This window comes from Epinephelus lanceolatus, chromosome 7, assembly GCF_041903045.1.
Source record: "Epinephelus lanceolatus isolate andai-2023 chromosome 7, ASM4190304v1, whole genome shotgun sequence".
NCBI classification, from domain to species: domain Eukaryota; kingdom Metazoa; phylum Chordata; class Actinopteri; order Perciformes; family Serranidae; genus Epinephelus; species Epinephelus lanceolatus.
Genome location: NC_135740.1, coordinates 10,918,810 through 10,945,330, shown reverse-complemented (window position 1 = coordinate 10,945,330; position 26,521 = coordinate 10,918,810). Strand labels below are relative to the sequence as shown.

At 39.3% G+C, this 26,521-nt stretch overlaps 2 protein-coding genes across 3 annotated transcripts in view; both read right to left on the bottom strand.

The window, feature by feature from the left end:
• The window catches only part of LOC117261308 (long-chain-fatty-acid--CoA ligase 1-like), a 28,770-nt gene extending 24,566 nt beyond the window's left edge, over positions 1-4,204 (bottom strand). Inside the window, exon 1 of one of the 2 annotated variants that reach the window (XM_033633678.2) lies at positions 4,136-4,204. The gene's annotated coding sequence lies outside the window, so the exon portion shown is untranslated. Of the gene's footprint in view, positions 1-212; positions 364-4,135 lie in introns of those variants that run through there. The other variant, XM_033633679.2, reaches the window with a different exon arrangement.
• Positions 4,205-6,950: 2,746 nt separating this feature from the next.
• On the bottom strand, positions 6,951-26,517 carry st3gal5 (ST3 beta-galactoside alpha-2,3-sialyltransferase 5). Its single transcript, XM_033633503.2, has 8 exons — positions 26,378-26,517; positions 22,946-23,062; positions 18,866-19,016; positions 16,851-17,060; positions 12,151-12,287; positions 11,781-11,967; positions 10,467-10,625; positions 6,951-9,389 (listed from the first exon to the last, which is right to left on the bottom strand). The coding sequence occupies exons 1-8, from the start codon at positions 26,383-26,385 to the stop codon at positions 9,132-9,134; spliced, it is 1,227 nt and encodes a 408-aa protein (XP_033489394.1). The 5' UTR covers positions 26,386-26,517; the 3' UTR covers positions 6,951-9,131.
• Positions 26,518-26,521: the final 4 nt, after the last annotated feature.

Here is a 26,521-nt window from a genome sequence, read left to right as displayed (position 1 = left end):
AAAAAACAAACAAATTTTAAAAAAAAGTGAGCCACCATGAAACCAACAGAATTTTAAACAATACTGGGATACAAACTTTTGGTCATACCGCTCCGCACTTATCTATAGATTTCAATAACTACAACCACATTGTCTCTATCCTCTATAAGCACAGAGCTATTTCTGTATGCCAGTGTGCCGTTCTGTTCCCACTGATTTTCCTCCCCACTCACCTGTAACAGAAAGCAGCCACAAGAACCACAAGCTTTCCTTTTCCAGCCAAACCTCCCGTGACAGCGTCCCTGGGAATGCAGTCGTTACTGGTGCTACAGCAACCGGCACGCTCTGCTCTCACAAGGAGGATGCACAGATATACTACTGGCACCAAACACTTGCACTGCTCCTGTTACAGGCTGATGTGTAACCTCGGCTAATCTACCAATCAAAGGTCAGTCTGGCTCCAGGGAGGGCTCTGATTGGCTGGCTTTTGCAAGACAGTCATTGAGATTGACTCAGAGACTTGATGTAAACAATCAATGACCCGAAGACAAGATTAATGAGATAATAAAAGTTGGGGAACTGAATCATTGTGAGTTTTGGATCTTTGTGATTGCTGTTACCAACACAATAAAACAAATCACGTATTTATTTAATACCACAATACAGCATAGTGCATCAACACACCTTGTTTTCTTACTCATCTCTGCATTAGCCAATCTGATTCTAGTAGACATGAATAGAAATTTGACTTCCCTAACTAAGTGCCTTGCAAAAGCCAGCAGGTTCAAGCAGTTGCTGGCTCCTCTCACCTTTCCCCCAGTGACCTCTGACCCCTGTGTGGGTAGCTGACATGATTAGACAAAGTGAGATAAACGCTGATGAAAGGGGAAAACTGCAGAGTAGTGAGGAAGCTGTCCTGTTGACTTATTTAGTTGTGGCAAATTCTGTTGCACCACATTGGGTCTGTGCTAAGAGTCCATTTATTAATTGTTTGATCCATAAAATGTCTCCAAATACTGAAAAATGCACACCACAATGTCCTATATTCCAAGGTGTAGTGTGAGATTTGTCTGACCAACAGTTCCAAACCCAAAGATATGTAGTTGTTCTCACATCCTCACAGTTGAGGCGATGTTTAGGGTTTTTGCTTGCAAGCTTGCCGATTTATTTTCTGTCAATTAATGAATCTCTTATTCGACTATTTGTTTTAACTGTGAAAACATTAGCATTTAAAATCACATTACATTAAGATTTTGTCAAGGACCTTTGGAAAACATCTGCTGTGTTCTTTAATTAAGTGTTTATGCTCGACATCTAGGCTGGAATTGTGTCACTGATTTGTCTTACTTCTATCATATCGTATAAGACAAATGCCTGAAGTGATTTATTTTACAATTACCCTATATTACTGAGGTCTGCTGCTAAATTCAGCATCATGTTTTACTCAGGATGAGCAGAAACTTAGCTGAGAAACATCACATTTATTCACTTTACATGGAGCTGAAATGAACACAGAATTATGTTAAATGTAAGTCATAAGAAACCTTAGATCATCTTTAATAAGAAGTAGATCTTTACTAAATTTAACATGTTAACAAAGCAAGGCAAGCTAATCGCTAACGTGCTTGGTTAAAAAGGAAAACAACCAATGCTTTGAGATGGCTGTCAGACATGACAGAGGTGTGATTACATTATCCCGCCTGAGGTGTAACAGTGGTGTGTTCCACATTTTATTTCCCAAAGAGGATTAGCGTACTGTTCAGTCCCATTACTGCCGGAAAACGCCGGTTAAGGTTCAGCACCTCAAGTCATGTCCATAATTCATGCAAGGTAGCATGCTGGTTAAGAATAAGGTGGATAAGTATGGTGTGACAAACATGTCTCAATCAGTGGATCAGATGAGTGAGTGAGTGAGTGACTGACTTAGAGAGAGACAAAGGAGAAAATAAGATTAAATTTGCTGTTGCATTCATTCTATGAAAGGCTGGATTATCAAACAGGTAAAAGGGGAAAAATACCTAAGGGTTAAACCCTCAGGAACACCAAGACCCCTGGGTTGACATGACCTCAAATGTTTTGCTGACATCAATATTGTCCGTTGCATGTTTGATGCATGTTTGTTTATGTCAGAAATGTACTAATATGGGGCGTTGGTGACTTAGTGGTGGAGCAGGCGCCCCATGTACAAGGCTGTTGCCGCAGCGGCCCGGGTTCGAATCCAGCCAGTAGCCCTTTGCTGCATGTCATCCCCTCTCTCTCTCCCCCTTCACGCTTACCTGTCCTGTCCATTAAAGGCAAAAATGGCCCAAAAAATATCTTTCAGTCGATGCCAGAATAAAAACTTAAAAGACTCTGGCACAGGTCCTGAGCATTTTATTACGGATGCTGCATTTTTGTTAACAGAGCTTGTTTTTATTCATTGTTTTTTTTTTGTGTGGTTTTATTCTATTTCCGTTTTATATATTTAGGATATTTAAGATATTTTTCAAATTCCAGTGTCTGAGTATTCTTAATATAATATCATGATAATGCAGTCACTCTGTTTTAAAGAGCAATGAACTTTATATTCTTATCATTATATCATTAGGATAAAGCTTTTTTATTTTTAAAATGACAGTAATATTGTTTATCACGATTATTTCTGGGACACCATATTGTCCAGCAATAGTGTCCCAGGAAACTAGTTATAGTGGCAGGCCCTCTTCTACTTCAATACATTTATTATAACTAGACAAACTTGACTGAACCCAAGTGTTTTAAGTCGTTAAAAAAAGCATCACTTTACAACAGTAAGATGCTGTTTATGCACTGTATTAACAATCATGTAATACATGCTAAAACATCAGTTACCGAGGCTAGTATCAAATACTTAAAGTACATTTTGCTGATACTTCTGTACTTTCAAGTATGATTCTAAATGCAGTCTGTTTACTGGTAATGGGGTATTGGTACTTTTGTAAAGGATCTTATTCGATCAGCTAAAAAACTTGAGTACAAGGATACACAAGTACCACATTCAATAAAGTACTCTGAAAATTTAGAAAGAGCAAGTTTGGTGGGCAGATGCAGCATCTTTATAAAATATTCTTCAGCTACTGCATAATCAAATCAATGTTGTTGAAGCACTTGATCTCTTTATCATAGCAGCCAGTCCATCTACACTCTAGCCTGAGAGCACCAGCGAGCAAAACGAGCGCCACCACATAAAGGGGGGCACTGGCAGAGCTGTCCAAGGACCAATGGCAGTAGGGTGGGTTGATGGAGGCAGCCAATCAGACACAAGTAACCTTTCACCTCAAAACCTGCACAGTGCCACTTGCAGTCATCTTTAAGGTCTCTGTCCACCTGCCTCATGTTTGCTGTGTGTACTGCTGTTTCTACACAAGGTCAATATTATCTTTCCTGCATTAATACAAACTAACACATATGCATGAACACACACCCGCCAGCCACCAGAATGCAAGTCCATGCTGAGCCGGTCATTGACCTCATATCTCACTGATAATCTTGATGCTGTATTTATCTTGATTGTACACTGGACACTACTGTAACTCTCACAGGACACAACTTCCACTGTTCATTCTGCTGCTCTGCCAGCCTTTAGTCCTACTGACAGCTGTGACGGGACCTAAAGGTCATTCAGGGAACCGTTACAACAGCAAACAGCAGACTGAGTAGAGTCAGCGGCAAACTGCATTCAAGTCTTTTGAGAAGTGAAGACAACTCGTACAGAATCATTCAAATTTGCCTGGAGCCATTTTGACGCATAGCCAGTCACCTCGTATGACACCGTATAAGCCTCTATCAACTAACTTAAATGTCAACCACAACTGGTTGGCTCCGCGGTGAAGCCTGTCTCAGTGAGAGGAGACTATGGCTACGAGAAACATTATTAAAGTGTACAAAGTGTTTAACGCTTAAAATACATGAACATGAGACTCTGTTGCAGGTTTTTCTGTCACAAGTATTCATGTTTTCTCATTAACAAAGTACCATTAAACTGAGTTCGTCCTAACCCAACTTGAACAAAACGTTTCTTATGATACATTTCTACTTTTTTACTAAGCATGTAGTATAAGAAACTACTGGACAATCTATTATATGGTCCAGTGTTTATAAAGCAACAATATCTAGCTAGTTTAGAGTAGTTTCCCACCTGTTAGCAGCAGATCTCCCCGGCTTCTTGTTCCTCACCACGCGCACCTAATTTTAGAGTTAAAAAAAAATACAACTTCCGGATAAACGTTTCAAAATAAAATTCGTTGTACTTACACAACTTTTGGAAAGAGTGTAAGTGCGAAAAGATTTAATTTGGAAGATTCTGATTCACAAGTAAACTAAAATACAGCTGCAGTGTTCCCAGATTGTCTTTTGATAGTTTAAAGATTTTTTTTCTACATTCCAGTTTGAAGGCAAAATTGCCTGATTTCCGGTCACTAGCTTTGTTATGAAGGAGGTTGATGAGTTATTATTATTTATATTTTTTTTTTTTTACATTTTTCATGGAGGGGAGACTGGGGTTGGTTGTCACAGGAGTTGTTGTCACTGTGCTTATCACAGCCACACTAGAGGGCGCTGTGACACTGTGTTGATATCAAACAGTTGGCCTGACATCCTGCTCAGTTTTGCACTGGTCATCATTGTGTGGAACACACACAAAACAGTGAGGTGAAGACATTTTCTTTTTAATTTTTATGGGTCAGAGAAATTTTTCATGTGGGTGTTGTTTTTGTATTAAAAGCTTGTAGGTTATTAGTCATTTATAAATCAAACTCGTATTAAAAAGTTGGAGGTAATAGCTTTGATTGAGTCAACTTTAAGCTAGCAAGCTAAAGCTAGCTCTGGGGGTGGGTTGTCAGACAGTTCACAAAGATAGTCAGCATGGCAAACATGTTGTAGTCCATATGTTCTCAGGTGTTTTTGATTTCTCTCTCTCTCTCTCTCTCACACACACACACACACACACACACACACACACAAACAGTGCTGCTATAGTTCCTCATAAGAAAAGTGTATCTAAACATTTCATCAGTCTCACTGTTTTATTTAAAATTGAATTCATAAGTACTTTTTTATGACAGAATGGCTTTAATTAAGGGCAGATTCCTCATTTTATTTCAATTACAGAGGATAATTCAAACAATCATCTTGTTCAAATTCATGGTTTAAACTCAAGGGGCATGGTTACCACTATTGTTATTACCTCATGTCAGAGTGTCTTTTAATGGTTAATTACTTCTTGTTACTATTGTTACTACTATACTCTTGTTACTATAAGTTGTAAAAATAGATGGGATACCCATTTCAAGCCAGGTCCTTAAACTTTCATTTAATGAAGGAATGACTGTTGAATCATGTTTTGATGGTGGGCAATTTACACAAGAGTAAAAAGTGTGACAACCAACCCTGGTCTCCCCCACAAACAACATGGCTTTAACATGTTTGCATTAGATCAAAAGGATCAGGTGCATAACAGACAGAAAAGCAAACAGACAAAACAGACAAGACGTTGAATTGTTACATTTTATAAGATATTTAATAATAAAATTGTAATCATAACAAAAAGTAATTCATCCATCTATTTTCATGACCACTTGTCCTCTTGGGGGTCTTGAGGGGGCTGGAGCCTATCCCAGCTGACGTTAGGCTTGGGGCGGGATACACCCCAGACAGGCTGCCAGACTATCACAGGGCTGACACATACAGGCAGACAACCATTCATGCTCACATTCACACCTACAGACAATTTAGAGTCACCAATTAACCTGCATGTCTTTGGACTGTGGGAGGAAGCTGGAGTACCTGATGAACACCCATTGCATTTTTATTCTTAATTAATTTGAGCCTTTTCAATAAAGAAGAAACTCATTAGCTCATAAAGTGATAATGTGATAGTAACCTTTATTTATTTAATCTCCAAACAGAGGCAAATCAAGACATAAGGGACTGTTCATTATTTGTGAGAAGGCAGGGGCTGGCACAAAACAGGGGAAGCACTTAAGTAATCTTTAAGCACTGGGGGAGGGAGTTATGTTTTTTGATTTGGCTTAGGGGTGGGACATTCAACTTGACTGAATGTCATTTGGGGCCGGTTGCACAAGGCACCTTAAGTTTGAACATAATCTCTTAAAAGGTCAATAAAAGACATTAAAGCATTTACTGCACTGAAAGAGATTTAACAACAGTAAAGCAACTGTTTCCATGAAGAACATCTGTTTGCTTGCATTTGTGCTTGTGACCATTATCACATATTTATTATTACATATTATGTATGTATAATTACACTAACTATTTATAAGTATTTTAACAATAATATATTGGGGTTTTTCAATAATAACAAACATTGCATAGCCTATTCATTAAATGGTTAGTCTTTGCAGCAAAAGACCTACAGTGAAAATCAAGTGAAAAGACAAGTAGGCCTAAATAAAATCATGGCGAGTAAAACAGGTGAATATAGCCTACAGATGCTACATTTAGGATGCCTTCATTTTTCCTTATCAGTCACCATAAACTCAGCCATGTTGTGGTTACGATGCAATCAGAGGTACCTTATGTTTTTTTCCTTACTTTGGTTCCTAAGGTCCTCTGTTTAACAAACTTCAAGCAATTCCTTAAATTCAAGACCAAGATAAAGAAAAAAAAACCTTTAAGAAGACTTAAGGATGTTTTGTGCAACCGATTTTATTGAAAGGAAACCTTAATTTGAACTACCAGCAGTCTCTCAAGCCTTGTCAGTCTATGACTGTGGTTAGTACTTTCACAAAGTGCAGTGTACGAGCTGTTTGATCCTGTCTCTGAGACACAGAGAGGCTGACTCTGATTTGTAGTAATATCTAACCTGGAACAACCTGGGCTGCACACTCTCCTTTATACTTTGAAAAGTACATTTATCACTTGAGGCACATTTCACTTCTGCTTCTTCAGCGTGAATCTTTAGAGCTATTTCTGAAATGAGTCATGAAAAATCATTCATGTGTTCAACCATATGTACATTTTAATAACAAGATCCAAAAGCAGTGCAATAAATTAAGTATGATAAAAATCTAAAACTGTCCTGGAAATGAAAAGCGCATCATAAAACATCAGTCTCTCTTGAGGTCACACAAGGGTCGTGCAGATGTGTGCATTCATGTCTTTCTGTGGATCAGACAGTCAGTTGGTTGAAACAAGGCTACATGATTGTAAACTCCTTGGAAATGTGAAATTCACATCTGAATATGACTGTTTTTAATGTCTACATCTTCTTTTCAAATACCTCATGCTGATGTTAGCTGTGTTAAATATTTGAATAGATACATAAAGATTGACTTTCAGTGAAAGTACAATATGTTGTGGCGACTGAAATGGATGAAATCTAAAGCTTGACATAAACATATATAAACAAGTGTGTGTTCAATGAGTGGAAATGTTATTAGCTACATTACAAATAATGCAAGAAAAGAGCAACAACATACAATTTATAACACATTTCATTTGTGCACCGTTTTACCGACCAACCATTTAATAAGACTGCAGAATAAACAAGTACAATTTAATATACAGTGGAACAATATAGATGTGCTGATAAATATTGTGTGCTACAATATTCTGTAAGCAACATAGAATTTCAACTATTTGAAGACATCTTGGACTGATGCAAAACAATCCGCTTTTTACATTCCTCTGTAACTTCACATACAGATCCATCTGTTCCAGTGTTCATAGGAATAAATAATATGCATGGTAACATATTTAACTCTGTATTTAACTCTGTCATTTCATTTGAAAGTGAACAAAATGTCTTTATAACAAGCGGAGAAACAGGCTTGGTTCAGTTTAGTCTGCTTACTAGGGATGTTTTGATACAACCATTTTACTATGTAATTACTATCATGAACTAACAAGATACTAATAAGACAGTAATTGTCAACTGAAGCAGTCCTCAGTTCAAAAGTAGGTGAGCTTATCTACACATTGAGGGCCCCTTCTCATCTACCTTGTTTGGTCTGGACTTTTGGACTTTGATCTGAACCAAAATTACAGGTGTGAGACCACTGTCTGGGCCAAACAGCCAAACATTAGGTCAGACAAAAGGAGGCGGTCTCAGTCTGGATATAACTGAAGCATGGCTCTGTTTGTTTCTGTTGTGAAAACATTTCAGGATGGTTTGGGCTTTCAGACCAATTACAGGAAATTTTGACAAGCTATGGTCAAGTGATAAGAGTAGTGTAGCGCCTCAGTGTGTAATGTGTGTGGTTTAACGACAGAGAGAGCGACGGTTGCTGCACTCAGGGCAGACAGCCATTTGCGATCGGATCAGAGCAGAAATGAGCCGTTATCAAGATGTAGTAAATGTACAGTGTAAGTTTCAGTTTGTCAATCAACAACGCCACATAACAAAATGAGCCACGGTGGCACATGGGGGGAGAGGAGGGGACAACTTTATAAAGAGTCAGTTGGAAAATCTCACAAACTTTTCAGTTATTTTCCAAGTGGATGTAAGATAAAGGACACTACAGGACTGACTCGTCTACAAACCAACAAATGTCAAGTGCTGGTAGAGGCAGCTCATGAAGGACACAGGTATGTCATGTATATTTCTTTACTGTGCTCACACAATTGCGATGTAAAACCAAAACTAAACGTGTAAAATCTTTGTTTGGACTTTCAGATGTGCAAAGGCCCTAACGCTACCTACAGAAGGCATGTTTGGGGCCCATAACTGTCAGAAATGCTGATATGGATTAAAGTAATAATAGAATTCTAATTCAACATTTCAATATGCACACTGACTTTTAGTTGGGTTCATCAGCAAAGACACTTTAAGAGCAATTGTTGGTTTAAAAGTTGATGGGTCAGATTAGATCAATGAGACTGCTGCTACACAGCAAAAAGAGAACTGTAAAATGTAAATACTGACAGACATGTACGGCCCAGTGGACACCATGTTACTCTCTTTCTGTAATCATGTCCTTTGTTCTTCAAGAAGCACTTTGTGACAAATATTACATTTGTTTCTACCTTTATTCCATGTTTCTCTCTCACCTGTCTCTTCTTCCTTGTCTCTCACACGTTTATAAGTCCTTTGGTCTTACCGTTGTCTTTGTGTGTTTTTGTACAATGTATTCTTTCTTTTTAAAAGCACTTTACAACAAAGAAGTGCCATGCTGTCAGCTGGAGCAGAAGGAGCAGTGAATCCCTCCCGTCAGGTCAGTGATGGCGCCCTCTCGGACCAGCTCTTGTAAGAGTTCAGTCTCTCTGTCCACATTGTGGGAAGTCTGCTTCAGCATGGCAGTCATGGGCAGATGGTCGTAGTAGTGCAGTGGTGCCTCCTGCTGGGAGAGGTTGTAGCCGAAGCCTGCCAGGCTGACCTCGTCGCACAGAAGGCTGGCTAAATTCAGTGCAGAGACCCCCATGGTGGGCACATTCTGTTAGAAAACAAAACAAATATATGAAACTATTATCATGGCGAATACATTACAGTCGTCATTTTTTATTAGGTGGGTTTTTTTTTTGCGTACTGACAATAATATGTTTGTTCACAACCTGAGCAGCAGCTGGAGGAGGTCCAGTGGTAAAGTTGGACATGAAACTTTGATGGGTTTTAAATTCAAATGTCAAATCTGTGTCCAAATAACTTAACAAAATAACACAACAAATAAAAAATGGTTTTCCCACATAATACTTTGACAAGGGGCTGGAGAAAATGTCTGCTAATTAATTACTGATTAAGAGGTTCTGGATCTAGCCTCCACCACTGCTTCCTGTGTGCATTAAGATGGCTAGAATGAGTGTCAAAGGTAACATTGCAGAGATTTAGCCATACATGTCTGAGCCTCAGTCAGACCCAGACTCAGATGAGGAGTTTGTTGTGCACCAAAATCAGCGACTAGCAGACGTATCGGAATGGTGAGTGTGATTAGCATCTCTTATTTATGTTGTTATTTTAGCTTGTTAGCTCGTAACTGACAGTGGCTGACACAGCCTTAGTGTTTGTGAAACATACAATAACATCTGCTATGATAAAGTTTTTGGTAGAAGGAAGATCCAGGGTCCACTTTACGCCCAAAAACCGCAAGTTCTAACATATTTGCTGTCAAAACTTTCACTATGCTGATACTAACTCTGCTCTCTGTAACAAGTCCGCTCTGCACTGGAGGTGTTGAGGTCTACTGTCTTGTCTATATGCACTTCCCTTTGTAGTGATTGGCTTACATATAATCTGACTGCCTGCTGTGTATTTGAATCTCAAATTTTAGGGAAGTGCACAGACATCGCCCCCTTCAGCAGAGGAATGTCAAAACACCTCTCTTGTAACAAACTTTGCACAGAAGCAGGTCAGGCTAGTGACAGAGTTTTGGGTGGAGGGGGGCTTTAAAAAGTGTCTGTAAAAAAATAACAAATTATACTGTATACAGTTTGTATTGTGCTGATTCTGTATTCAGTTAACTTTGGCTTTAAGACACAGACAGACAGATTTAATCTCCAGTGTAGAAGTCTATTACCTGGTCTCTTCCCCACAGGTGTAGTCTGGGTGGAGGGTATTTCAGTAGATCCACTGCAGTCTCTCTGATGATTTGTGGGTTTAGAAGTCTGAACCTGTGGCGTTTAACAGGGATTTGATCTGGAACCTTCTGCCAGAAGAAGAGCCAGTCCCACAGAGGCTGAAACACAAAGCACACGTGTGTCCTAAGTGTCTTAAACACTGCAAGATTTTTAAATAATTATTTCTCAAGACAACAGATCAGCTTCTGAATCTTTCTCCAAAGCATAACATATGAGTAAACCTGACACCTTTAGGTCTGACTGAATGAAGGTGGTGAGTTGGGTCTAATCCTTGTTCCACATCTATGTGCAGCTTCATTTTCAAAGTTACTGTCTGAACTGAGAGCGCTAACGGATCCATTACTTTTTTTCTTATGTACATTATGCTTAGAAACACTTTATATTTTGAGCTATATTTATACAATTTAGGTGATTTAATTTTTTTTACTATTTGCTCACTTTTCAGGTTTTGAATGTTCTCTCTCTGCTCTTTCCAGTTTATCTTTAACTGCATTCAAAAGTCCCTGTTCATCCCTCTTTGATCATTTTTCACATTTTCCAAATTCAGGTTAAATTTAAAATTTATATTGTTGATCATCATCACTTTGTAAGATTGCTAAACTAATTTAAGTTCTTAATTCCTGATTTTTAATCTGTAATTTAATTCACTTTACACAAGATTTTATTTGCTTCTTACAGATGTTTTAAATCTGTTATCTACTGAAAATATATGAAAATATAACTTTACTCATTTTGCTTGATATCTGATGAAGGAAAGCCTCTTGATTTCTGACCTGAACACAGATACGTTACATCCCTGACCTTTTAGTACAATAAACTACTGTAAAATACTGCTACATGTGAGGGTGCAGCCAACTTAGTGGAGTTTTCTGATGGTCAAAAATCATGCTGATAATTTTTCATTGCTATTCATTATCTTTAAATTTTTAAGAATTCAGAATTTCCCTGGGACTGTAAGCTCCATTGCAGAGGACCCACTCCAAATGTAGATATAAATGGATCATTCTAAGGTAACAAAAACACAATGATTCTTAGCTTCAGGTGATTATAAATGGATGAAAACATAGTTATGAATATTATATTCCATTTATGCCAATATATCCCCCTGAATCTCACACAGTGGACCTTTAAAGTAACTCAGATTAAGGCTATCCTATACACAATAAAATGAATATTGTTTCATTATTCAGAACTTATGTTTGAACAAACTGCATCACAGTTTTATTTAATTAACACACACCACCAGTACTCACCACAGAGAGCTTGTTGACCATAGCAGAGATCCAGCTGATGTCTACACTTTTATAAACCACAGTCACAAACAGAGTGTGTGGGTCTGAGTCCATCCATTGCAGCGGTGTCCCCTCTGGGTAGCTCATCCTGATGCTGGTTCGATTTCCGACGTCAACACTGAACTCTCCCAGAGGACCGCTGTTTAACCTGAAGAAGGGAGACACACAGAGTTGTTGGTTTTTAATGTAAATAATTAAGTCATGTGGCTTTGTTTGTTTCATGCTGTGGGAAGTGTCTGTGATGATAACAATTACCACAACATGCGGCAGCAGATTTAAAGTGAAAATCAAGCTGGATTAATTCAGTCACATCATTACATTTGTTTCTAACCTGATGATGGTCTCAAAGCGGTCGATCAGTGGGCCCAGCTCCAGGCCTCTGAGAATGCCTCCATTTCCCATGACCACACAGCGCTGACATTTATCTGACGTCTTTTCTGGCAGGGGCACGGAGTCAGAGTCTGGAAGCTTTAAAGGAAAATGAACACACAGAATCATCAGGTTTATGATCCGAAAAGTGCTGCTGTACTGACAGGAAGATAATAATGCACTTTGGTTTTGTTTTGTTTCTTCTACAGATACATGCTCTTCACTGTTCTTTATGAAGTATATGAATTATATATGCCACCACACCATATGGTACATTGCTTGACAGCAAATCAGCCAGCAAACTGTAATTGCAATAGCTGGGTTTCAACCAGTAGAGGGTAGTCACTATGCATATTTTATAACACACAACATAACTAAATACCTATATACATTAGTGGTTTGGGGATTGAGTTATTCTTATAAAAATAATTATATCATCTCATTGCTCCCTCTTCGTCTGCAATGGTTTTGCAGCAGCTGACTTGAGAATTAGCAGCACCAGCTGTTTATCTCAGTTTAGTTATACACACACAATACATTTAGTTTAAACTTGATTTTTGGGACAAACATCTGCTTAATCAACACCTCCCACCTCCAACTCACTATATGAGACCACCAGGTCCCTCTCTCATGCTGCTTTAAGGCATCTATTACCAGTGCTGAATTTGCCGATAACAGTGGCACCCAATTTGTGAGCAAATATCAATGTGCATTGACGATCTGAGCTTAGCTTTGGATAGGCAGTCCCTCAGCTGTAGGTGCAGCCAGAAATCACTTTTGTGTTTCAAATTTCCAAACAAGAAATTAAAATCTTCCAACAGGAAATGATTCCTCCTCTCCTAATTTTAGGGTTGCACCTGAGTGAAGGTAAACTCATCTAAAACATAGAAGATTTTGTTTGTGTGTCTGCATGTGTGTGTATGTAGTGTGCCAAATAATCTCTGTGGAAGACATACTGGTAACTGAATTCTTAGTTTATATATATACAGTATACACAGGGTTGAAATGATTAAAGCTGTTGCACTTCTGGCCCCATGCCAAATGCTGAGGTAATTGAGGACTTTTGTCTACATTCGCACGTTTATCAGTCCCTGGTCAGTCAAGGGTATTAGTTGGACAACGTTTGCATTGTAAAAAAAAGGCATTCCTATAAAGTTTTGTTTTTAAATTAGCACCATAATATGCAGTATATTATTATCTAAAAAAAAAAAAAAAAAAGCTTGACACTGATGTGCGGTATAGTATGTTCTCAGTCAAAAAAAAAAAAGTCCAGAGTGCTCAGAAGGTTCATCTAATCATGAGACGAAGGTGCTCTTTGGTGGGAATATAGACATCAAAAAAAAGGGAAATCCAAGGCACTCTTCTTTAAATGTATAGAAAGCCTTTATTCAAAAAATGGCTGTTTCATTCAGAAAAAGTTAAAACATGATGAAAGTGGGTTACAGCCCACGTGTTTCGGCACAAAAGCCTTTTTTAGCCTCATTTAGACCTGGATAGATAGTGGCTTTCATTTGGTAAATATAAGAAGTCTCTCTCTGAAAAAGTAATTTGAGTCTGTCACCACCTCTAATGTTTTTTTGAATACTTTCTAGGCCTTCAACCTTAAGTGAGCCCAGATTGCTGTCATGTGCTTCATAAAAGTGCTTAGCCATTGGGTAATCAAAGTTTGCTTTTCTGATAGCATACTTATGCTCAGAGACTCTGAGCATACTTATGCTCAGAGACTCTGTCTTTTAAACGTCGCTTAGTGTGGCCTATATAAAAACAACCACAGGTACAGGACAATCAATAGACCACAAACATAGTAATACAGTTAATGAATGACTTGATGTCATAAGACAAAAATCTTCAAAACCAGAGCAATTTTACTTTGTCACACAATATAGTTCTTTTGCAAGCTCTGTAAAAAACGATTGTGCATTCTAATTGGAATTTAATCAAGAGTGACCCTCTGCTCCAAGAGGTTTTTCCTGTTCCTCCTCAAACCAGTTTTAGAAGGGCCCCTACTTTACGTGACAGGCTGGTGCCTAGCCATCTCTCTGCTTCAGATAAAAAAACTTGGCTTCATCGACCTGTGAAGGGTACTTATAAATGTGGCTTGTGCAAACGTGCCAATATCAAACAATGTAAACAATTCAGTGACTTTAACACTAACAAGGCTTATGACATCAAGTCATTCATTAACTGTAATACTATGTTTGTGGTAGGGATGCACCTAATATTCAGTAACCGAATATATTCGGAAGAATATTGCAAAAAAACACACATTCAGTATTCGGTGGAATAAGTGAAAAGCAAGGCCAAATAATAGCGGCGTGTTCTGATAATGCAATCAAACAGTGTGCGCTGACGGACAGAGTAAAATGTCGGCAGTGTGACGATATTTTACTCCGTCCATCAACGCACTCGCATTTGCGACTAAAAATTGTTTTGTGCAGGCGAAATAAATCATTCAGCACGCTGTGCGAATACAGATTTCAACCAGCAGCAGAAACGAAACGGCGAATCCCGCCGGTTGTGGGTTGAACGGGGGTCACAGACACAGACAGGAATACGTTTTCCTGTCAAATATGGCGGCGCATGATAACGGCTTACCGGCGATGGAGAAGTCCGGCTCCAGGTGAATAACTTGTTGTTGTCATGACTGCCCAAAAGTACCTGAACAGCCAAGCCGTGGCGGCACACAGTATGTGGCGTATCAGAGGAGAAACGAGCCGTTCACATTTCTCTCTTTCTAGCAGTAACGGCCCACAAACCTCACCACACTTTAGGGACTGTTCTTTACTTGTCAGGGGAGGAGGGTGGCTGGTTGATTCTTATTTTATTTATTTATTTTATTTTGATCCCCCCTATGTTCATCACTCATTGATGCTGTTTTTGAAGTATGAATAGGTCAATAAGTAATTTATTCCACTGAAATATCATTGATGTATTATAGAAAATTGATTTATCTTTTTATAAATGACAAAAGGCACATCTGCACATTTTTGACACATTTTTGCTGTGGTATCGTGATACTACTCAGAACCGTGATACTTTCACTGGTATCGTACCGTGGGTCCCAATTTTGGTACCGTGACAACACTAATGTGGAGGGGGTTCATCTGCAAAAACTAATGAAAAACTAAAAAACGGCATTTTGTATTCGGTACTTGGTATTCGACCAAGCGTTTAATATTATTCGGCTTCGGCTTCTGCCACAAATTTTCATTTCGGTGCATCCCTGGTTTGTGGTCTATTGATTGTCCTGTACCTGTGGTTGTTTTTATATAGGCCGCACTAAGCGACGTTTAAAAGACAGAGTCTCTGAGCATAAGTATGCTATCAGAAAAGCAAACTTTGATTACCCAATGGCTAAGCACTTTTATGAAGCACGTGACAGCAATCCGGGCTCACTTAAGGTTGAAGGCCTAGAAAGTATTCAAAAAAACATTAGAGGTGGTGACAGACTCAAATTACTTTTGCAGAGAGAGACTTTTTATATTTACCAAATGAAAGCCACTATCTATCCAGGTCTAAATGAAGACACTGATTTCAGTCCTTTTTTGTAACTTTTTTTCTATCATTACAGATACAGTGTTTTTTCTGTTTCTTTATTTCTGTATTTAATTGTTTAACAATTGGTGGAGCCATCTATTGGTCATGATCTGTTATTTCTCATGTTTTCATTGTCCTCCTACCTACTCAGGTGATTCTAATCATCCTATGTAAGGAGCTCCTCCTACCTACTCAGGTGTTTCCAATCATCATATGTAAGGAGCATTAGTGTGCTGAGGGTTACACCCTGAGAGGCTGTTTACACGTACACGGTGATTTTGATAAACGGAGACATCTTCCTTCGTTTGTGCCCTTCGTTTACACGCAAACGGAGATTTCTCCTCTGAAAACGAGTCTTTCTAAAAACTCCGGCCAGAGTGGAGATTTTGGAAAACTCCGGTTGCGCATTTGCATGTAAACTGAGATAAACGGACATAAACGGAGTTATAGGCAGCCGACATCACAGTATGCGCCGGAACTTGCGCATTTGATTCCAACGAAAGGAGCAGCTGCAGTCTTCTGCCAGTTATCTGTTTGACTCTGGTCTAAGTTGCTACTAGAATAGAAACCAGCATGACCGTTGTACATATCTACAAGTGCATATGACTGAAAACAATCACAGATACATAGAATCTTTAAACTGTCTTTAACTGTGACAAATTTAAAGTATCGTTACTTGAAATACTGTATGACCGTTCAAAACTAAATTGAAGATATCTTGAATTGAAGATTAGCTTGTCAGTAGATTAATATCAAAACCTAATTGCACCATTGGTTAGAATGTAATCGGAGATTTCATAAATGTTTTTTTTGATTAGTCCGAAACAAAACATGTTTGTAATGTGAATCCCGTCCACCTATCACTCTACTGTATTGTTCCAACAGCTGTGGTGTGCCACTGGGCTGTATTTGCATGTGATGTGTGGCAGAGGCTGCTTTCAACCAAGGTTAGGCTCTTCATATGATGCGCTCAGCTCCGGGCGTGTCTTGGAATGTCCATTTGTCACGTAGCTGAGACCACACAAGGTGCCATTAAGTAAATACGGCTGTATTATGTAAATGACCAGCTGCAAACCATATCAGATAGAAATAATGGAAGGTGAAAGAGAAAGACGTTGCATTCACCTGCTTGAGCAGGTTCTCTACTCTGCTCTGAAGACCTCTGAATCCAAAAGGTGGTGGATACAGGAAAAGGTCGTCAGGGAGTGGCACATCCTTCCACAGAAAGGCCTGGGTCATGTGACTTGAAGCGGGGAGTCGAGCTAACAAACTCTGCCTGGTGCCGCTGGGACGACACGGGCTCTCCAGAACCCTGTGCACGTGCTCGTGCACCAGCTGCAGGTAAAAGACAGGTTATGAAAGCACAACGGAAGCTTCAAGACAGTGTCATTACAATGACAGTTTGACTGACGTTGCCAAATGCCACAACCTGTTTCCCTGCAGAACCTGTTTCACAATAATTATCTTTTTCATTTAAATAATGTGGGGCTGGCCTCCATCAACCGTGTCAGTAGTACAGAACTGTCATTTCTGTGTGACCCAAGGCATCCTGCTCAGCGGCATCAGCAGGGAAACTGGTGGTTAGAGTGTAATACTGGTACTGTGAGTGCCAAAGAACTGTCAACGGCGCATAGCATTAACAGGTCATGGTAACATGGCAGCTTGTTTCAGTGTGCGTGGAAGAACTGTGACGCATACTTTTGTGTATAGGTTGGTTTTGGTCACTACTAGGAAGCAGTTTAGTGGTTACAGCTTAAAGCAGTTTAAAAAGCAGTGTCTTCTGTCCACCAGACAGGGCTAAGAAACTGTGAGTACCTGGATTTCACAGAAAAGGAAGCTGTATCATAAAGAAGCATGCTTTTTTTACCCTCCACACATCAATCTGTGGGCTATCTGTGACCACAGGCAACCACTTCAAAGAGTGATTCTCTGCTCAGTGTTGCAGCAGGTACAATGACAGCTGACAGCCGCCCTTGCTTAATTTGTTCAAGAAGGATGCTCCTGACTTTCAAAATACAATGCTCTAGTCTCAGAGAGCGACAAGAAAAATCACACTGACAGCATTATCCAAACATATCAGATTCAAACTCTATTCAAACATAATTTGCTAGCTGGCATAGACATAAAGAGATATTCCTTTAGCTGTAACTAAAGTTGGAAGTACACATCCCTGAATGGATGTTTGCCTAGTTGCTCGTTATGTATAAATGTGTTTCACATAAATAATCAAACGTCTACAGCTTTGGTAGTGGCTTTGTGAGGCTGTGCTTGGACACAATTGAACAATCTTAGTCCCTCCCCCCATTGCTCAACCGTTACACTGCTGGGTATATGTCCTCTTTTCCCCTTTCGGAGATCAGCAAAGTAATCTAGTATTTATAACTTACTACACCATGGTGCTGACCTAACAGAGATAATATAAACAAAGGAACTTTAGCCTTGATTTTTTCTGGCTAACAATTTATGTCATCTTAAAAATATGTCAGCATCCAAGCTATTTGTCCTTTTCCAAATCTCTTTAAAGTAACAAGAGAAATAAGGAGGAAGCAAACTTGGCTGATATGGATGAGCTGACATTAGGCTGTCTCCTCTCAATGAAAATTAGCTAGATGTTAGTTAGCTACTTAGCTGGCATTTTCTTAACAGCAGCTAACTCAAGATGTGACTATATACAACCTAACATGTATAAAGATTGTGACTTCCCCCAGAGACATGATTTAAACTTTTTCAAAATGTGGTCTTTTCAACACTCTATGTGAGCCAGACATATAGCATAACGTTATCTGAGAGGGAAGGGGAAAGCTGATCAGGGTTCTGTCAGGTACTAAGCTTGCTCAACTATTACCGGAGAGAGCAAAAAGGTGTAGGACAAAGGAAAAGCTAATTGGCATGGTACCACGTAACAAGGACAACGTTTACACACTGATATTGACAGCCAGAGTGACCAATAAACAGACATCCTCTATGCTGTTTCTTTTATCTGTTGTTATACAAGAATATGGGTCAAAATGGTGTTTTTTAGTCCTTACAGATATCTATACTTCACTTTCAGCCTTGATTTTCACTTCTGAATACTGCCAACTTTCAGCATACAGCAGATGTGGAAGCCTGCAAACCGCTCCTCTCTGCCTTATTCTCACCTTTTTATGTGCATCGCTGACGTGCCAGTCCAGAGGTTTGCTTGTCTCGGTCTTCTCCATCATTGTTAGAGAGACTATCCCCAAACACAGCAAACCTAAAACCACACCCAGTGCCAACACACGCCTGTAGACACACGCACGCGCACACACACTGCAGGGCGGAGAGAGAGGAAGAGACAAACATTTCTGTTAGAGTGTGAAACATTGAGTTAAAATGACAGCTATACAAACTACACCAGCACATGGGTGGACCCAAATGCTGGAGGAGATAAGCAGACAAATGGAAGCAATGGCTGAGATCATCAGAGTGAAGTACAGACTATACTATCAGAATGAGAGTGGCTATGAAAAGCTTCATTATAGTCACTTGACATACTGTGACAGTTTGCATGCAACAGTGTCTTAAGTCTCTTAGGTTTGTGTTTACCACAGATGTTCTTTTAGTCACCTAAACAAAAACCCTTTCAAAAAACCCACTGACTTTGAGAGAGGGGAGCCTGGAGTACAGAAATGCTAACTCATTTCCGCATTTTAGGACTCATTCCAAAAACCCTCTATTAAATGTGTCTACAACAAAAGACATGCTTTTTGAAAGGCCGTTCCTAATCCTGTACTAACCACCAACAAAGGTGTTGATGCCGAGTTGGTGATTGCTCTAAAAACTTGGGCAGCAGTCTCTATAATAAACTGTGTTTTGAAGCCCATGCTGCTTCCACACTGAAAAAGGTCCAACAATGTCTCCTCTGAGATAATGGCTCTCTTTTATAAGAGTTTGACCAAATCAGTCTTAATGTTTTGTGTTGTGGCCTTATCATGGTGGCTGGTAAGGTTTCAGGGGGCAGTCAAGCCCAGTTTTCAAACCTATAAACACACAGGTGCTGAGGGAGGCTACTTCCCTTCTGGATTGCCAAGATCCCCCCCTTCAGTCAGAGTTCGAACTGTTACAGGACAAAGAGATATAATGTTTCCTTTGTCCCTGCTGCCCTTTATATGTTAAGTGGTAGATGGGTTTAACTGTTGTTAAACCGTTCTCTGTTGTTAATTTGCACCTATTGCTCATTTGCACAGATTGCTTTAATTGTTTACATGTGTTTCTGACCTGAATACTGTAGAACGTCCTACTGAACCACTCTGTAAACTATGTCCTGTTGTTGTTGTTGTTATGAACTGACTAGCTGAATCCTGGCTGCAAACTTATTTCCCTGTAAAGGACAATAAAGATAATCTGAATTTGAACGTGTGTCGCGAGACTCATGTCTGTGTAGGAGACCAGAGAGAAAGATATTCAACTGTCAGTACTTGTGTAGCTTCTTAATGAAAATCTGTGGTTTAGAGTTCAGTTCCTCTCCTGTGTCTCTGTTAGTAGTTTCAGATATCTACTTTATCTTACCATTTCATGTTAGCTTTCGAGTCATGTTACTGCTGGTGGAAACTCAACATTTTGTTGGTACCGCGGCTTCATAATAAAAGTTTTTAATTGTACAAACAAAACAAAATAATATCACTTTAATGAAAGATTTATAGGGAATAAACGGTGTGACACATTGTGCAACAGTTTTACTTTTACCCACATTTGTCTGGTACCTGGTACTTATTTCCAACCCTGTCTTGGTGAGCTGCTCTCCTCCTGCTCTCTCTGCCCGGTTCGCACAAGCTAACACAGCAGCAGCAGACAACATCCGACACCGAGCCGTTAAAAGGTCTCAACAATCTCACACAGAGTAAGAGAGAGGAGCTGAGAAAATCAATACGCTGCCTCATAATTCATGATTTTTTTAACATCAGGAAAGACCTCCTAAAAACCCCAAATTCACTCCACAATCCAATCCTAGCCGACACACCCTCAAGTAGCTTCCTTCATCTACCAGCCAACTGCATACCTGGGAAAGAAGAGCACCACAACAGCTGGTGAATCAAGCATTTAGTTATGTAAAAAGCATGACATGTAATATATTCCACACAGAGGATGGGCCAACATCAGTATTAACTCATCAAGTCTTGTTGCAAGTTAAAGGTTCAACCAAGAGAACAGCTACCGCAGCAGTGCGTGAAAGCTTCAAATACAGTGATGGAAACTTTCAGATGTGGGAATATTTCACCAATATAGGAGCTGATCACTTTCATAAGGTTTTGACCAAAATTAAGCACCACCACTTAAGTACCAATACAATCCAAACAGCCAGAGAGCAGTTTTTACTCTGGGAATCTTGCTTGTGGTCAAGGTGCCAGTATAAAATGAAAATGGAAGAAATAAATCTAACAGTCATTTATAAAGAGTATGGTTAAATGCCTTCTGAACACACTAACCCTTGCTCTGCCATATCTTCCTGTCTTACACCATCTTTCACATGCCTGTGCTATGGAGCTACTGTGTCATGATCTAATCACTGGAAACACAAAACAAACATTACTAGGCCTTTAGTCCAGTTTCATATGATATGCAGATCCTGAAGTGCAACAACTATATATGTCTTGAATCTGGCTATATTTCCAAAACTATTGAAATTATATCAAAATATAGTTGTGCCTAGCCGACAACCCCTCATCTCAGCTGTGCATTTATTTACTTCCCTTGAATTGCGGCTATGCTTAGATCCTGCCTGGTGCCTTCTACATATATTCTACTAAAATACTATTATTATTATATTATTACTAAAACTAATGTTGTTGTAGCTATTGTCATTACTGTTTGCTCCGCTTCTCTCTCTGTATCTCCTTCTTTTAATGTATCATTTATTATTTTGACCTATACACACTACATCTATTGCACGTCTGTCTGTCCTGGAAGAGGGATCCCTCCTCAGTTGCTCTTCCTGAGGTTTCTACCATTTTATTTCCCCGTTAAATAGGTTTTTTGGAGGAGTTTTTCCTTATCCACTGTTAGGGTCCAAAGGACAGAGGGATGTTTTACGCTGTAAAGCCCTCTGTGGTCTGAGCACAGTTCACTCTAAGTGTGCCTTGCAGTTTGCTTAACTTGTGCTCCAGGTTCACTTTGCTCTTTGCCTTTATATTTAGCCCTCTAGATCACATGCTATTGCACTAAGACACTAGGAAAAAACAGATAAACCATGTCCACCTGTAACACTACCAAGGACACAGGACGAGGAGTAGTTTGTTAGATAGTGCACATCTCCAGATGTGAAATGAAGAACGCATCAAACAACACAGAAAATGCTGACACATCTATTTTTAATTTTTTAATTTTATATACTTTATTAATTCCCAAGGGGGGAATTTAACGGTCCACAGAAGATTTGATTCAAATTCAATTCAATCCATCCATCCATCCATCCATCCATCTATCTATTTATAGGCTATAGTGTGAACAGGAAGGCTCCATCAGAGCTGAAGTTGACCACAAAGAGAACTGAGTCCTCTTTCAAATGAACTGACAATGTGAACAGAAAAAGAACTCCCTTTTCTGTTAGTCCATTTTTTGGACCACTTTATGAGGACTGTTTTCGGTATGTTTCAAGAGGACTATATGTGAAAACACCCTAAGGGTGTGGTCTGGTCAACGCCAGCTCTGATGGGGCTTTAGTCCTCTTTCTGTTCACACTATAGCCTATATATATTACATATTGACAAAGTTCTGTTTTTACTTTGACGAGGCACTGCAGTGTGGTTATGAAGCCCCTTGCTTTCAGATCAACTTGAAATTTAAGGAAAACCTTAGCGTTTCTGTGCTGTAGACAGTTGCCGTTTGATGTATTCTACATTCCACAACTGGAGACGTGCAACATCTTCCGTGGACCAAACTACTCCTCGTCCCGAGTCCTTGCAAGCGTTACAGGCTGATGTAGTTTTGTCTGTTTTTCCAAGCGTCCCAGTGCAATAGCATGTGATCTCACCGCACGCTGTTTGATTGCGTTATCAAAACACGCCGCTATTATTCAGCCTTGCTTTTCACTTATTCCACCGAATACTGAATGTGTGGTTTTTTGCAATATTCGGCCGAATATGTTCAGTTACCGAATATTCGGTGCATCCCTATTTTTGACCTCACCAACAGTGTCTATCTAACCACCATGGTTGGAAGAGAACAGTAGGAGTCTTTGTGCTGTGGTATGTGAACGTCACCTGTGTGTCGCCCAGCGTTTAGGAAGCCTCATGTTGTCCTCGTGCACAGTGGAACCTGGGAAATCCTCCGATACCTGTGATGAAGCCCGATGCCCTCTGGCTCTCAGGGATCTAGTCCTGTACATAGAAGGACAGACAGACAAGGTCTATTAGCCACATTAGTGACCAGTGCATCATGGGACACTTATACAACAGCAGTACCTCTATGAATATAATTCTTTTAATACTATAATGCTCAGTGATTGCATGCAACAGCTGTTTGAGGTAATATTGGCTGTTGTCTCACGGCAATGCAATTTCTAATGGCGGAACAAACAAACTGGCTTATTGGGGATTGCAATACAATATGTATATAAATATTGTATTGTATTTGGAATGTCTTTTTGTTATAGCTAATGCCTGCACATTATCACAGTGACCTACTGTGAAAAAGGTATTTGAATGTATCACCTGAATAAATACCACAATATTAAAGTACTTTGTTATAAGTAAAAGTCCCGTGTTCAGAATATTACTGATAAGAAACTATTACTATATAACTATTACTATACTAACCATATTAATATAGTACAATATACTTGTCTTGAAGTGTCAAAAGTAATAGCACTCATTGTGCAGAATGGCTCCTTTCAGGCTGCTGCAATCATCGTTCTATTAGTGGATTATTATTCAGTAACATACATTCAGCATTTTAATGTCGTAGCTGGTTGAGGTAAAACTCATTGTAACTACTTTATACAAGTATTGGATACTCTAACTAATACCGTAAATACATCATAAATTATGTGGTTCATTTGTGTTGTATGTAAAATCTTAATCTTCATCGTAACAAGTATGACTCCATCTCTCAGGTGCCGAGAAGGGAAAATGTCCCTCTGCAATGTGGCGGACGTAGGGATTGTGGGTTGAAGGGAGTGGCTGAGGTGTGACTTTGTTTAATTATGTTGACCCTCCCTGGAGCTGCAATTGTTGTTCCCTTTTTGTCACATTTACACAAAGTGTAGATATTGGTACTGGAGCCAATGCAACAAGCAAAAAGCACAGAGGGAAAATTCGACAATAATCGATGACAAATGCGTAATTTTGGCAGTGGTAGAATGTAACAAACTTACTCAAGTACTGTACTTAAGTACAAATTTGAGGTACTTGTCTTTACTTGAGTCTAAAACAAAAAGGGAAATGCTGTTTTATAATCTGTGGAATTCAACTCCCTGGATTAAATCTGAGGATACAAATCTTGGTGTCATCCTTGATTCAGATCTAAGTCTCAAGTCCCACATCAACAAGGTGATGAAAACATCATTTTCCACATCAGAAACTTAGCTAAAATGTGACGATTTCTCAATGAAAAAGATGCCAAGAAATTGATTCATGCCTTTATTTCAAGTCGACTCGACTATTGTAATACACTTTTTACTTGCCTCCCACTACCACTGAGAGACATCAGCTCGTTCAAAACTCTGCAGCTTGGCTATTAACCAAAACCAAGAGGAGAGAGCACATCAGGCCAGTATTATCTGCTCTGCGCTGGCCCGCTGTTACATTTAGAATTGATTTTAAGGTCCTCCTCATTATATACAAAGCCATAAATGGGCGGGGACCAAGCTGCATTTCTAACTTCCTTGTTAACTACTTGCCTCAAAGAACACTGCGATCATCTGCTGCTGGTTCATCGGAGGCTCCCAGCAACAGCCGGAAGAGGATTGTGAATTTAGCCTTTGTCAATTATGCCCCAAAGCTATGGAACACACTACCTATAGATATCAGGGAAGCTAGCTCACTAAATATTTTAAAAGGAAGCTAAAAACGTATCTATTTACTTCAGCCTTTAACTAGCTCTGACTTTTCTGATACAGGTCTCAAACTCTTTTTCACACTTCACGCTGCTGCAACTCTTTCAAAGTCTCACTTAATGTTATGAACTACAGTTTAACAATTCTATGATTTTATGTATCAGTTCTGTTTTATGTTCATTCTGTCTATTTTCATGTGAAGCAATCAGTGCTAATACTGCCCTTGTTGTAAAGCACTTTGTGCTGCATTTCTTGTATGGAAGGAAACATTGTACTTTTTATTTCTTGCATTTGTATGAAAGCTTTGGTCACTACTTACTTTGCAAATTAAGATTTTTGCATTGAAAAAAAAACATAAGAAAAGTTTATTCAATATGTTTTGTTATAAATTCAACTACACAACAGTTTATAGATGTGCAGCTGAAACGTTTGGTCTAGCTGATTGACATGAAATTAACTGCCATTTAGGAAGTTTTCTAACTTTCTAAATTAAGTTTGTGACCTTTTTTTTTAAAAAAAAAAAAAAAAAAAGTTCTGCATTGAGTACTTTCACGTTTAATACTTTAAATACAGGTTCCTCATTATACTAACCTACTTTTCCTTGCGTAACATTTTCAATGCAGGACTTTTACGTGTAACAAGACTGTTTTTACAGTGTGGTATTAGTACTTTTACTTAAGTAAAGGATCTGAATACTCCCTACACTACTGAATTTTGTCTTTTTTTGGAGCAAACATGCTCTCATGTTGCACCATCCCCTCCCCTTTCACAAATGTCGAACAGTCCCTACGTTACACCAAGACGCAGTCTAAAATATAAATACTAAAGTAACTTACCGCACAGGTACCTAAGAATGTTCTTAAGTTACGTAACAATAACATTACGTGAGTATATGTATCTTCACGACCACCACTGGATCAAGACAGCTTTGACGACTCATAAACGTCGTAACGTAGCTAAGGTTGATTACTGGTAACGTTAGTAGGCTGACGTTACTTCCAACACAGCTGCTCTTACATCTCTCTACAGTCTTAAATATGTCACGTTAGCTTGTTACGTGGTTATTAGAACAAAGCAGTTGCTACTAGATAATATTTTAAGCCGTTTGGGCGCTGGAGAGGTACACGTTCAGTGTTATTAATTACCATTCGTACAGTCAACTCCTCGCGACTGTACCGCAGGGTAAAGATAACAGGGTGAAGAGTACAGTTCCAGCAAAAAGTCAGCTGCTACTTAACACCTGCTGTATAAAATACTGCCCTTCTGCTATGTTTGTGCTTTGGTTGATTAGCAAAGCGTCATTTAAGTGCCATATTTCCAATAATATGGCCTATGAACACTACAGACGTCACGCATCGGGACTCTGCTGTTAACTCGAGGAGCTGCCAAGCCTCACCGCCCCAATGCGGGGCAAGCAGCAGCAGCAGCAGACACAATAAATACTAACAATGCAGCTCACGTAGCTAAGTTACATCGTTCCTTGGTGGTGCTAACGTTAACCGTTAGCCGACTTATTGCTTCAGCGGAACACAAGGTGAGCCGTGTTAACCACAACACAAGCCGTTTTGCACTCAATTTTATCGTCTAAACCCAAATTTCTCTATCTTATTTATCTCTTATCTTATACTTATTCACTTACCCTGCCATGGATTCAGTTGTGTCGCCATGACAAATCCTTCCAGCAGAATAAATAATCAGCTATTTGTCCCGTGGCTTTTCATCCCAGCGTCACTTTTTCAGCCTCCTTACAGATGACCAGCCAATCCGCGGCCGTTGTTGCGTC

Coding starts and splice junctions, on each gene's coding strand:
- st3gal5 (XM_033633503.2), bottom strand. Junction 17,061..18,865: donor TCAGCGATGCACATAAAAAG/GTGAGAATAAGG, acceptor TTTTACCTGCAG/CTGGTGCACGAGCACGTGCA. Junction 9,390..10,466: donor ACCTGTGGGGAAGAGACCAG/GTAATAGACTTC, acceptor GTTTTCTAACAG/AATGTGCCCACCATGGGGGT.